The sequence below is a fragment of the Protopterus annectens genome, chromosome 8.part0 (assembly GCF_019279795.1).
Source record: "Protopterus annectens isolate FY-2018-M chromosome 8.part0, PAN1.0, whole genome shotgun sequence".
NCBI lineage: Eukaryota > Metazoa > Chordata > Ceratodontiformes > Protopteridae > Protopterus > Protopterus annectens.
In genome coordinates, this window is record NC_056741.1 from 945,896,968 (window position 1) to 945,912,380 (window position 15,413).

At 38.7% G+C, this 15,413-nt stretch overlaps 1 protein-coding gene across 3 annotated transcripts in view; it reads right to left on the reverse strand.

Moving 5' to 3' along the window:
* Positions 1 to 15,205, reverse strand: part of LOC122809173 (amyloid-like protein 2) — a 1,365,390-nt gene extending 1,350,185 nt beyond the window's left edge. For 2 of the 3 annotated variants that reach the window (XM_044080466.1, XM_044080465.1), the window contains exon 1: positions 14,870 to 15,204. In XM_044080466.1, coding sequence (XP_043936401.1) covers positions 14,870 to 14,971 — 102 coding nt within the window. In that variant the 5' untranslated portion in view covers positions 14,972 to 15,204. Of the gene's footprint in view, positions 1 to 14,869 lie in introns of all 3 variants that reach the window. The other variant, XM_044080467.1, reaches the window with a different exon arrangement.
* Positions 15,206 to 15,413: the final 208 nt, after the last annotated feature.

Consider the following 15,413-nt stretch of genomic DNA (forward strand, 5'->3'; position numbering starts at 1 on the left):
GCCTTCTTTAGCTATGTTAGAAACCTAGGAGGAAACTCCCAGATATGCTCAGAATTAGTTCAAAATGATGTGAAGATTACTGAACCTACACACATTGCCAACATACTGGCTAACAGGTTTAGTGCAAACTTCTCCCCCCCCTCCCCCCCAAAAGGAGAGATATCTATACCAGAGGATTGTAGCCCCACAAACATCTCCAACGCCCAGGTGAGAACTGCTCTCTCCAAGGCAAAAAACACAGCATCCATGGGACCGGATGGTGTCCCCGGCTGTGTGCTCCACGAACTCAATGAGGAATTAAACCCGCAGTTAGGACAGCTGTTTAATCTTAGCCTCACCTTAGGATACGTACCCAAGGAGTGACGCACGGTGACTGTGGTCCCACTTCACAAGGGTGGTGCCTCCACCGACCCTGGAAATTACCGTCCCATTAGCTTGACAAGCCTTATCTGCAAAGCCATGGAGAGGATCATAATGGAACTCATAAAAAAAGACATAGGGAACTTGCAGACTTTGGATCCAACCCAGTTTGGCTTTATCAAAGGCAGATCATGCCTTTTAAACTTGGTTGACTTTTTCGAGACAGTCACCAAGGCCATTGATGAGGGAAAGGCAGTCCATACAGCCTACCTCGACCTGGCAAAGGCCTTCGACACAATACCCCACTCAGGTATCATCGAAAAACTCATCAGCTTGAATGTAAACCCATACATCACAAGATGGGTTGCAAACTGGCTAAGTGACAGAACCCACAGGGTCAGAGTTGCTGGAGCCATGTCAGACTCAAAGCCTGTCACAAGTGGTGTCCCACAGGGCTCAGTCCTGGGTCCACTCTTGTTCGGCATCTACTTTCCTGAAGTACAAGCAAACACAGGAGGGTTATGGCTGACAAAGTTTGCAGATGACTGCAAACTGGGCGCCATAGTCGAAAACACATCTGACACAGATATCCTTCAGAAGGGCCTCACAGAAATGGATAACTGGTGCCAGAGCCATGGCCTAAAGTTAAACGCCAAGAAATGCATAGTCATACCCTTTGGGAAAAACAAGGTTACCCCTAGCTACCATATAGGTGGCAATCCACTGAGCACAGAAGAAGTCATCAGGGATCTGGGGACCCAGGTTGACAGTAGCCTTCGCTTGACACTCATGTTGCTAAAGTAGTTAGGAAAACCTTCTACATTGCCCACCTGATCATGAATGGATTCACATCTAGATCAAGGGAGGTCATCGTCCTCCTGTACTCATCACTCATTAGACCTATGATTGAGTACAATGCCCCATTCGGAATGTATCTGACCCGACACCTGCAGCAGCTGGAAAGGCCCCAAAGGTTCCTCACCAAAAGGATAAAGGGTCTCAAAAATATGTCTTATGCTGCCCGACTGAAAGAACTCCAGCTCTATTCAGTCTCATACCGCTTGCTCAGAGGTGACCTGTGCCTGACATATAAGGCCATGTCAAACCCAGATTTGATGAATATGCTTCACCTCAAGAAATCTAGATCCCTCAGAACCACAAGGGCGGGAGACTTAAACCTTGACACGGTTATTAATAGAACGTGCTGGAGGGACAGATTCATCACCCAGAGACTCCCTATGCTGTGGAACAAAATCCCGGTACATGTGAGGCAGAGCACCTCGCTGGCCTTGTTCAAGAGGAATCTTGACCAATGGATGGGAGATCGCAGATATACCCCAGGGATTACTTCAGTGTCACTGCTTGACAGAGGCACAGCAAAATAATAGGCATAGTTTTATTCAAACTAAAGGGGTGGTGAAAGCCACATAACTATGGGCTAGGCTTATAAATGCCCTTGGGCAGATAGCCTAGTATGAACCTATGAACCTATGAACCTAAGAGACAAACCACTTTCTCATCCCATCATATTTTACTTACCCTAAAAGGAAGGAAACCCTAGGTTGTATAGTAGTGGATAATAAACAGAAGAATCCACTATGCCTTTAAACACTTAACATGTTGAAAAACAACAAAGCCCAATGGACATCTAAACAGCCCTTGCAGGGTCCATCTGTTCATACTGAAGCATTTCGCTAATGTCATCCCAAACCAAAAGATTTTATATATCTTAAATTAGCAGCACTTCTCCATGAACATGTTCTGCACAAGAGTATATTTTAGAAACAATGGACATCTAAACAGCCCTTGCAGGGTCCATCTGTTCATACTGAAGCATTTTGCTAATGTCATCCCAAACCAAAAGATTTTATATATCTTAAATTAGCAGCACTTCTCCATGAACATGTTCTGCACAAGAGTATATTTTAGAAAAGGCACTACATTTTGAAAACAAGGAATAAACGTTACCAAAAAATCATTGTTTTCAGAATAAATTTGATGAATATATACAAATAAATTGAGGGTGTTTAAATATTTTGACCTGTAAATTGCAAACTGCTATACCTCGACATCATCTTATGAATGTGAGATGTAATATCTTAGCTTTTATTCCTTCACAACTTTGTTTATTATTCACCAACTCCAACATAACTGTACTGCTGAGTATACAGAATACTGAGCTGAGTATACAGAATACTGAGCTGAGGATACAGAATACCGAGCTGAGGCTACAGAATACCGAGCTGAGGCTACAGAATACTGAGCTAAGTATACAGAATACTGAGCTGAGTATACAGAATACTGAGCTGAGGATACAAAATACCGAGCTGAGTATACAGAATACTGAGCTGAGTATACAGAATACTGAGCTGAGTATACAGAATACTGAGCTGAGGATACAGAATACCGAGCTGGGGCTACAGAATACCGAGCTGAGGCTACAGAATACCGAGCTAAGTATACAGAATAATGAGCTGAGTATACAGAATACTGAGCTGAGGATACAGAATACCGAGCTGAGGCTACAGAATACCGAGCTGAGGCTACAGAATACCGAGCTGAGGCTACAGAATACCGAGCTGAGGCTACAGAATACCGAGCTAAGTATACAGAATACTGAGCTGAGTATACAGAATACTGAGCTGAGTATACAGAATACTGAGCTGAGGATGCAGAATACCGAGCTGAGGCTACAGAATACCGAGCTGAGGCTACAGAATACCGAGCTACGTATACAGAATACTGAGCTGAGTATACAGAATACTGAGCTGAGGATACAGAATACCGAGCTGAGGGTACAGAATACCGAGCTGCGTATACAGAATACCGAGCTAAGTATACAGAATACTGAGCTGAGTATACAGAATACTGAGCTATCACAACTTTTAAACATAGTGTATACTCTCCACATACACCATTATAGTCTCATTATGTAAAGAATGACAATTACACTACCTGAAACTACTACAGCCACCCAAGTTTGCAAAAGTTTATCAAAAAATTTACTTTTCTTTTTGGCACAACTACTTTTGTAAGACTATACATTTTGCTGCTGAGCTTCACAGTCCATCTGTTCATACTGAAGCATTTCTCTAATGTCATCCCAAACAAAATATTTTATATATCTTAAATTCGCAGCACTTCTCCATGAACATGTTTTGCACAAGAGTATATTTTAGAAAAGGCACTACATTTTGAAAACAAGGAATAAACATTACCAGAAAACCATTGTTTTCAGATTAAATTTGATGAATATATACAAATAAATTAAAGGTGTTTAAATATTTTGACCTGTAAATTGCAAACTGCTATACCTCGACATCATCTTATGAATGTGAGATGTACTATCTTAGCTTTTATTCCTTCACAACCATTGTTATTTTCACAACTTTGTTTATTATTCACCAACTCCAACATAACTATACTGCTGAGTATACAGAATACTGAGCTAAGTATACAGAATACTGAGCTGAGTATACAGAATACTGAGCTGAGGATACAGAATACCGAGCTGAGGCTACAAAATACCGTGCTGAGGCTACAGAATACCGAGCTGAGTATACAGAATACTGAGCTGAGTATACAGAATACTGAGCTGAGGATACAGAATACCGAGCTGAGGCTACAGAATACCGAGCTGAGTATACAGAATACCGAGCTAAGTATACAGAATACTGAGCTGAGTATACAGAATACTGAGCTATCACAACTTTTAAACATAGTGCATACTCTCCACATACACCATTACAGTCTCATTATGTAAAGAATGACAATTACACTACCTGAAACTACTACAGCCACCCAAGTCTGCAAATGTTTATCAAAAAATTTACTTTTCTTTTTGGCACAACCACTTGTGTAAGACTATACATTTTGCTGCTGAGCTTGGGGAAAAAGATTAGTTTTTGTATAAGCTAACACAGTCTATCTGTGACCAAAGTTAGTGGGATGTACCAAATTTGTTTTGATTTGCAGTTTTTGGCAAAAATAAATCCTTGAACAAAAAGGCAAATTGTGGTTTGTATGCAGCTGCAGGATGATGTTTAATAGCTACTCTAAAAATGTATTTAGAATGGCTGAATTTGTTTACAATGGCTTTCCAAAAGGACTACATCATAACCACCTAGTAATAAAGACATTTTTTTTGGCACATAGCTTTGCAACCTCATTCCATATTGTGCTACTGGGTAGATCATTTATGCCAGTATCAAAAAGAGATGAGAATTAGCATCTCTCCTTTGAGTTGATGCAGGAGATAAAAAAAATCAACTTCTGGTACCTACACTTCAAGTGCACATAATCTTTATTTACTTCTGATTTTGTTAAACTTGACATTATTTAACAAAAAATACACTACAGAAGAATTACAACAGAAGATACATACACAAACACCACACATTATCCCTGCCCCCCCCAAACACACACATACATATCACATAAAAACAAACACAGCAAATAATTTCTGCATAAAGAGAAAGAACATGCAACAGACCTTTGTAACACCAGTACACATTTAACACTGAAATATATATTCCACTTTTGAAGTAAAGAAATAATTAATAAGAAAGATGGCAACAGGGACATGATGTTGTGTGTCTTCCTAATGGCCTATTCCACACCCAGCCGGAGCGTGATCACAGCACTACCTCAAGGTTGACAGCAATTGCAGTCCTACCTTTCCTCTTGTCTACACATCCAGGTCCATAGTGCATGGAACCACAGGCCTGGAGATTGGGGGAATCCAGCTCCACAGTGCATGGAACCACAGCCCTGGAGGTTGGGGGATCGCATGTGTACATAAATTTATACACACACACATATATATATATATATATATATATATATATACACACAATGCAATGTGTCAACAAGGCAGAATACAACTTTTATATTGCCAAACAAGGTAGGAAATAGCTTTCACACAGGCATAATGTACAGAATTTTATAGTAATTTTTTTTTTGTAAAAAGAAAAATAAAGTTGATGTATTTTCATAGTGCCACAGTACCATTCAGATATGGAAACCTGACATGTTTTTAGCTGATATATACTTTAACTGAGAATCTAATATTAATGACTTATTGTGAATACCTTAAACAGATACAAATAACTAGACAGGAGTGCTTTCAACTGTTTTTGAAAATCAAGCAGCTTGTCTGACTTTTACATTTTCTAAGGTGAAGCATTTCAAATGGTAGGAGTTATTTTACTAAATGCTTTCTCAGCAGCTGTTGTGTAAATTGGCCTGTGCAGTTGAAAGCCATCCTGGGTTCTTAGATTGTACCTGGAGTATCTTATAAATAGCTTGTTTCTAAGTGATGGGCAATAGTTATCATCTACCAGGTTGAATATTAAACATTGATGAGCAAAAAGATCATTCAGATCTTAAACTCTGTCTTGCATACTTTTATTGAGTATGCAAATAGCAATGTCATGAAATTCTAAATGACAAAACAGAGTGAATGCTTCAATAGTTAAAGTCATTAATAGCAATGTGTAATTATATAAGTATCTGCTTGGTAGAGTATTACACCTAATGAAAAACGCCAAAAGTGGAAGCTTAAATGGAAAAGACTGAACAGAAGATCACATCATACACTACATCAAAAAGTGGGGAACAAATGAGCCATGGAACCATCCCCTATCCAGAGGTGCATGTCTCACACCTAAAAATAGGAAAGAAAGATAAAAAGGCACAGGAAGGGGAGCCTCTGGGCAAGATCCTATGGAAGCAAGATAAAACAATATACAATTAACAGAAAAGGGAGTGGTTAATAGTGCTTCTAAACTTTATTAATGCATGATTTTCCACGTTTTAAAGGCAGTTGTGTCTCTGTAAAAAGAGCTGTTAAATATTTCAAATTGTATACAAATAATTATAAATATTTCCAACTGCAAAAAGCAATATTGTTTTAGTAAAAATGCTGAAATATTGCAGCAGTTTCCACTGCACCACCTCAGACACACAAGTCCAGTGAGCTGAGCACTGCTTACAATGATGAGTTGGAGGAATCTAAGCTCAAACAGAAAAAGCCACTGTTGTAAGAGCCAAAACTTCAAGCCCCTGTAATAATCAGTTATACATGTATTTCATTAATGCAAACATACTTCACTGCTGAATAACAGCTGGCTTTGCTTTGAAGCACACTGCGTAAAGAGCTGGAGGAGAAACTTGTACTGAAAATTAGAACAGTAAACAGCTGTTAAGGAGTTTTAATGCGCCTAATAAAAATACCAGACCTTTTGGAAAGGCATGGTAAAAAAAATACATAAATAAATAAATATACAAATCTGACTGCAAACAAATACACTGGATAGACAGTCATCCAAAGAAACATCACCATGCCAAATGTGTGTGTATAAAACAAATACACACACTGACACACACACATAAATACACATGTAGCCACATCCAAGTATTCAATCGGGTTTGAAATTCATCATTTGTTTATTTTCTTAATATAAGAATGTGTGCATTGCACACAATATGCATATAAGCAAGCACACACACACACACACACACACACACACACACACACACACACACACACACACACACACACACACACACACACACACACACACACACACACACACACAAATACATCCATTCTTATGTTAAAAAAATGAAACAATGAAGTGCATTTTAAACCTGACTGGATGCTTGTTTGCAGCTTACATTGCCATCTAGACTCGTTTTAAAAGTAAACTATTATCCTAATCCCTCCCTTGTGACCAAGTTCAAGGCTTGTAAAACACTGATGATTACCAGACTTGCCAGCAACATGCACTTCTGCTGCATTTGCAGTAACTACAAGTTGATCTCTGTTTTGGCCACAGATGTCCTTAATCCAAAATACAGTTATGTTTATCTATATACAAAACCTGACGATCTCAAATTCTTACTATTCCAATCAAAAACCTGCAGGAGTGTACTACTGTTTTAATGTGGCAGACATGCAGTTCAAGTACCTGTTAAACTCCTGACACCTCAACTATGATGTCCACAAGGGAAGTAATGATATGTAACAGAGGGCAGTCTGATTGTTTAGTTATAGAATGCAAGCATCATACACCAGTAGGTCAGAAATAGCTCCATATATCCTAAATGTTAGAAAACGTTGTAATTCAAGGATTCTGCATGTTTGTCAGATATCCTTAAATAATATTTGAGGCAACAAATAATGGTAGTAATACACCTAATCTTCTCTTTTTTATTTCTGTGTAAGCCTTGTATAGGTTTTTTTTTCAGAATTGCTTACTCTGATGGATGACATGTGAAGAGACAGCTCTCTGTGTAAGGCACAATTTAAACTGCAGCCTGTAGGCATGACTTTTGAAAACATTTATTTTCAAGTTATTAAAGAGAATTATGTGTGAATATAAACAGTTTTATTTGACATCACTCAAACACTTATATTGTGGCAAGGCCACGCAGAGCAAGACAGGAGTTTTTGGTTCACTACATCTTCAGATAACTGCAATACTAAATTATATCCAAAAATCATCACAAAACAAAGAAAATTAATTAAAATGAAATACTGATTTGCAGGCAGACAGTATCTCATTGCAAACCAGTAATGCATTTCTATGACATATGTCTACATAAAAGTTAAATCTCAGCTCAAAAACTTGAAATGCAATAAAGTAGGGGGAAAAGACTAGTAAATTACAGATAAAAAGTCATTAAATAAACATATGTGATGACAGGTTCCATAACCTTCAGCATCAACATATTTAATGTGTAGAGTAGATAAAGAAGCACTAAGGTTATGCAAAATAACCAGCACTAATATTTGGCACTAAGGTCAGATCTATAATTATGCTCTAGTACGCAACCTGCATGTTACTGTCCTTAACCATGCAAAGGGCCCTATTTTACTAGAGATGTAAACAGAAAACTGCAGAACAAAATGTTAACTCAACAGAGATGCTACCACATAAGCAAAATACAAGGGGAAGTTACTTGCAAACAAATGATCTGGACACTGGGACGTGAAAGGTAATTGTAAACAAATGAGTCACTGGAAAGTGAAACAGTTTATCTGCAGTCCTTTTTTTATACTTCATTTCTTACTTAGAGATACATGATAGTAATATCAGCGAAGTATGTACTAGAACCAGTCAAGAAAAGTAATAAAAGAACTCTTTATAGTCGTACAAGATGCAGCCTTCCTGTTGTACTCTCAAGTCAGAATCTTACATCATTCAAAATGTTGAAGTTATATTATGTGACATGCAATGAAATACAGAGGTCACCATCACATTACCACAGAATTTTGTTTTTGGAACATTACAAAAGATGCAATGCACAGATAAAGTGCATGGAGATATTCATCCTGTAAATAAATAACTTTATTTGAAAAAAAATGATTTGTTTTAGATACACACTGAAGCAATATTATACTAGGACTGTCATGAACAGCAGTGCTTAATTTGGTAAACACTATTAAATGCTCGAAAAGGAAGACATGAACTTTTAATTGCATCTTCTTGAAGATGTACATGGTTAGCCATCTTATGGCATTAGTTATTGTTTGCCAAGTATTGTTCTTATGGTATTAATTACTGCTTGCCAAGTATTGTTTCTATGTTCCTATGGAAATAATAAAACTGCTGTACATTCCTGAAAATGGGACAGTTTCACATTCTGTACTTTTTACTGTTGTCTTGCTATGAGCTGGATACCAGATGGACATCCAGATCTTGTTTACATATAATAATCCTAAGAGTTGCTACTTTCTTCTCTAAGTTTTCCACTCCAGGACAGCAATAACAAGTTGTTTCAGGTTTCTAGTGGAAGGCAAAAATGGCTGGCTTGCATTCAAGCAAAGCTAAACAAGGTATATATTACTAACTGGTGAACATTGCAAATGCTTTACAGCTGGACCAAATTTTGTGAAGGGGGACTGCATCTGACATAAGATATAATGTGATCATGTGCACCCCAAAGAAAGAGTATCAATTAATTACAGGAAAAAACTAAATAGCATCATCTGATGCTCGCACACTTCTCAGCAAAACAATTTGCAAATGTGTCTGAAGAGTCTGTGGAGTAATTTCGGAACACTGAGTAGGAACAAGGTTTATACCACAAAATACAGAATATGCTAATACAATGCTCTATCAATGTATTTCAAACCCCACCCACCAGAGCTACTTATGCTCTGCTAAGGATCAGGACAAGCCATCCCACTGAAATTGTCAGTAAAGCCAGAACACTTCTGAAAATGTTCTCAGTATGTTGTACATGAATTCTGATATCAGGCTAATGATTTGAAATCCTGACAAATATTTTTGTCCTTGTAACACCTACTCATGCTTTGTATCACTAAATCATGATTCTAATGAACATTTCAAAGTAGAATATAAATATATGATTACTATGTTGGACAATGGCACCCCATTATTCAATGGGTTTCGCCTCTCTTACATAATTTCTTGTATAAGAAATGCAGAAGTTAATACAACCTGGTTAAAGGGGCTCTCTCCCTACAGTGAGCTCAAACAAAATGCAGTTTGGCCTCATGAATATCACAAGCCAAGTGATCATTGAAAAAGGATTGCCCCAATAGTTTCCAAAAAAACCTGAGAGACATTTCAAAAACAGGAAAAATGGTACAGTAGAAAATGCAAGCTATGCCCTAAAACCAAGATCGAAATCTGCTCACTGTGACAGGCAGAGCTCAAGATTAACACAGTGCTAAATGCCAACCACTGACCCCTTAGGGAGGGCAATAGTACCATGTGATGCAGAGGAGAAAATACCTTGACAATGAGTCAGAAAATACAGGTTTGACTAGCAGGTCCAACATTGAAAGTGTGGTAGCAAGGTGAGTAGGAGAATGCACACCCACCAGTTCATGCATCCAGGAGGAAGGGACGTGGTTTGCCTGTGGCACTATCACCATTAGCTGGAGGACTGAGGTACTGCAACACTTGCCATGACTGGGGAATGAACAGCTATCCATCATCCCAATGGAAGGAAAAATGGGTTATTGAGCAGCTTGTGGGGACTGATGGTCAGACATGACAGTAAAAAAGGCTATGCTTTAAACCCATTTCTCTGCCATTCCACTCTCCTCGCCAGCTTGAAAATCTGAGACAAGTAGGGCAACCATAACATCTCATAAAAACTTTACCACACCAGCAAATGTGCTAAAATTTTCTGTTAATTTGCAGCATTTCTTAAAATCATGAACAAAATTCACAGTCGATCCTGGAAACAACTGTTTCAGAATTAAAATAAATCATGCTGGCAAACGCAATTCAAAACAAAACATAATAAAAAGTCACCATCAAAACTTTTGCTTTAGGTGAGACTAAGCTTACAAATTGCTGAAATATAAGTAACATTCTATGCAACAAGGCACATAAAGCAGGGTTTACTATAACAACTACTTCATGGGCTGACTTTAACAGTTCTCTAAGTGCCAGGGTAGTGGAGTAGATAGAGAAAGAAAATGGCCTGACTACAGCCTGGCAACCTGGGTTTGCTTAGTGTATTGGCTGTTTGAGGTGGTAGTAAGGAAGCAGGATTAGTGGGGGTAGAGGAAAGGGTCATGAGTCCAGGGTACACTAAGCACATTGATTTTGGCAGTGGACACAAGGGGAAACAACCGAGATGTGCTTTTAAGAGTGGGAAGTGCATCCTTGCTCAGCTCCTTGCAAAAGTAAAGGGTGTTTCAAAACTGAAACACCCACTGCATGCCTTGTCTTCAAGAACATTGCTGGGAACATGCAGAGTTAGGCAACAGTATGATGCTATTATGGGATGCATCAGTCTACTTGCTGGCTCCAGCCCCAACTTATATCAGGTCCAGGGGAAGTCAGGAGGGGTAGATTGACCCAGTGAATGAGGAGATGCACCCATGTCAGCTGTTGGTCAGCTGTGGGGGAGGGGGTGAAAAAAGTGAAAAAAAAAAAAAAAAAAAGTAGACAAAGTATACCAAGTGAAATCTTTAAGAAAATTCAAGCTCCAATCCCATGGTACACTTTCAATATGCATCTTTAGTGACCAGGTTCTAGAAGGAGCATTAAGTCTGACTCTGGCATTTTCACAACTAATAGAAAGGCACGTCTCTCAGCTGTACAGAATTGTGCAGACTGTCCAGATTTTTGCCTTGCATCTTCAATCTGTTTCTCATATAATTTGTGATTTTTTCTGTTTCAGGCATCATCCATCCTTTAGAAAATTAATGCTAATGCAAAATCTATTAATTCAGCATTTTATTAAGTTTATATGAGGAATATTTAAAATCTGTTCCTGATTCTGGACCTTTAGCCCCCATTATTTTTAGATTTGTCTCTGATACTTGTGCTAAAATGATGAAAGGTATAAGAACATATGATTTACAATAACTTGTAACAGTGTATATTCTTACAAAATACAAAAGAAAAGAAAGCACTGACTGCAGAAGAACAAATTTAATCAGATCCTACTGCTCAGAAAATCAAGTGCTAAACTTGTAACAAAGCAAACACAAGATAAGTGAAAAAACAAGGCGGTCACACCAGGTACTTAGCGTATTTGCAGTTTAATCCAAACGCTTTCATTTTACTAGTTTCAGACTGTTTATTCTGAAGCAGCCTGAAACTAGTAAGACGAAAGCGTTTGGATTAAACTGCAAATACGCTAAGTACCTGGTGTGACCGGCTTGTTTTTTCACTTCTCTTGTGTTTGCTGAGTTGCTGTGTGGTTTTACTTACAAACTTCTAACAAATCCAGTAATCCTACAGTGTACTCATGCATCAGGTCATAACCACACATTAGGCGGTCCTACATGTTAGGCCCATCTTTCACAGGGCATCAATAAAAGATTACAAATGCAGTTTTTCTGCTGTTAGCATAACCATATATCAAATCCGTTTTGTTTTCTAAAGCTGCCACTGATTGATAGGTAAACCACCAGTTACTAAATGCAAGACATCCCCTCTACAGCATTATTTATTTAGTTATTATTTACATACGATCATCATGAATGTCCAGTTGGGCAATGCTCATTTTCTCAGTAGTCTCCGGAAGAATTTAGGCAATGCCTATTTTCAGTGTAGCTCCACAGACAAAAGCTCAAAGAACAAGAAGGCTTTACATACAATATGTTAGCATGACAAGTTTAATGGTAGCCATGAAGATGTGTCCATCAAATCAGAAGAAATGATATGACGTCAATCCAACAGGCCATGTACCAAATAGTAGAATGAGAAACAAAGATAGCCTAATAAAGGCAGGAATTTGTAAGCAGGCCAGCAGTGGCAAAAACTGCAAAAAAAGAGTACATTTTCCTATAAGATAATTTGAAACAATAGATAGAAAAGCACACCTTAAAATTACTTAGAAAGTCACATACCTAGAAGATGGCAGTTATGATGTACCTGTTCAAACTCAGTAAGTGGCAGAACTATAATTATAGCTGAAAAAAGAAGGCAATAACTATTGTAGTAATCGTTGTAGATTCAGAGATTTTAAAACAGCAGTGAGTGCTACTGTAACTTTTGAAAAGATAAAGCTGACAACTGATTGCAGGGATATAGGACAAGTTATAAAGACTGTGTAAAACTAACATCAAGATAATGGGGGAAAATTACCTACCTAATGCAGACTGTAACAGCTGGAAAAAGAGACAAATGACAATGGGTAGTGGCATAACTGCTGACAACAACACTGAATGAGAGCCAAAGTTAATGACACAGCTCAAAATGTAGGACTGATGCAGGAAACACTGATGGGAAAGTGACAAAAGTCAAAAGTGTACTGGTATTTACATAGCTAGAAATAAGACGCTTGCAAATAGTCCAAAGTACTAGCAACTGTTAGCTGGCAATAACAGCACTGTTACTTCACCTAAATAGTAGGAATCAGACTTTTTACTAGATGAACTGACAGCAAGGCCAGTAAAGCAAAATATATGATGTAGAAAGAAAAATATGGTACCAGTGATGGTGACACTGTCACATTGGCAGCAGGGCTACAAAAAGAGATGATGAGAACACAATACCGTTTCTGCCCGCAGCAATCAAAATCATATAAAGCAAATAATGTGGCTCACCATTTTCTATTTCAGGCACCATATTTCATACATTTCAGATAATGCGACTACCCGACTACTGCAGTCATGGCTACAAGCCCAAAGCAGTTAAGTAGCTGGATCTCCCAATCTCTGAAAGCTTATTCATTAGTGTGTCACTTCGTACCACTATACTCTTCCTAGAACCTGTAGTGTCCTTGCATCAGTCAATGAAACTGCTACTAACCTTTCATAAAGGACCTTCTCTGAATCTACGCAGGGAGAAAATAATACAGGATAACCTTTTTGCATCATATCTAGAGCTAAAAATTACAGTCTTATTAAAAAAAAAAAAAAAAACAGGAAAAAGTGTGCAATGTTTCCAAAATCTATGGCAACAATGTCACACTGCTAAAGATCAGGTCTTCTTTTTAAGCATGTACTCTGACACCTGCAGGTCACCATCACATTTAGTTACTGCTATCTTTGACCCCCCCCCCCCCCTTCCCTTGAGGTATCACACACAAAAGTGTTTTACCTGCTAAATCACATGGCGTCCCCTACTTGTTTCAACACCCACTAACCTCTCTATAAACACACATGCATACGCCTGTAATAAATTTGGGTCAATAAACTACCTGGACTTTGGCCATTTCTATTCGGATAACAGTGTTGAATAATGGAGAGCATCCAAAGCTAGGAAATGCTTGATAACACTGAGTTAAAAACCTGAAAAGACGGGTGTTTAGCTTTTCATCCTCCTCCACTGCGGTTTCCGTCTCTTGACTCATTAAAGAAGAGCTTATTAACTATTAGCAATTTTCCTTTTAATGTATGGATGACAAACACAGAAAAATAAAAAGACATAAGAGCCAAAATGATACATTGTAGCTCAGGAAAGAGGGAACAGCGACGTCCTATATCACCGAAGGGAAAGAGAGAGAAAGAGGCAGTGAGAGAGAGACTAGTCAAAGACTGAAATTGATACTGTACAAATGTATCTCATCCATTTAATAGCTTTCAGTCAAAAGTTCAAAATATAAGAACAAAAAAGAAAACTGCATTTTGCGAAAGTGATTAAGCTGCTTTGATCCAGTACAAAAACTGCTGTGCACGATCGTTATTTGAAAATGATAGATGTAATCATATCAATTTTACCCTCTCCAAACAGAAATGAAACCCAGTTTTCAAGAGTTATGATAATTTTATTTAACACCTAATGCTGACTTATAATAAGCTTCTATAGCAAGGATATTACAAGTGACACGAGAGACAGAAAAGCAGGCAATCCTGGGAGATGCAACACGGACTGACTCCCCGCAAAACGTCTCTGCCTGCAACATGTATGCATCCTCTATGCCATCCTCCGCAGTCCAGGAGGGGGTGCTTGTAAATGCTCAGCACATCAGACAATAGACAGCCCTGTTCTCTGACTGCCATATGTACAAAACCAGATTAAAAACCGATGAGCCCCTTTTAGAGCCTGAGCCATGTTCCCCTTACCTCAATGTACGCAGACACCCCCAGACTTTGGGTGCACAAGAACATCAAAGAGCCGACGATGACACAGCGCACACCACGGCTGAGTCTCCCTTCTGTGCCCATCTCCCTCCCCAGGTATAGGAGTTCCAACAGCTGGCCACAGATGAACAGGATGCTTTGTACAAATCTGGCTTCTCGCTCGAAGGTAGGTAGCCGAAGCTGGTCAGTGATGGGATGGCTCCTTCTCTCGATGTCCTGACCTCTCCCACTCGTCTCCGTCACTGCTGGCCCCGCCTCCTCCTCGAGCTCTGAGTCTAAAAGCTGCTTATCAGCACCGCAGTAGCACTAGCATCTGCTCTTGCAAGACCACTCAGCAGGTCTACAATAGAATCGATGAGATTCTCCGTTACTAGGAACAGACCCGTGCTTCAAACAAAGACTGAAGGAAGCTGCAAATCCTTAGCACACCATCTGCAGGCTGGAAAGACTTACACCACCTTTTCTTTTTTTCAATAATAATTCTTTATTTTTCTTTTTTTTTTCTAAATGTTAATACAATACTACA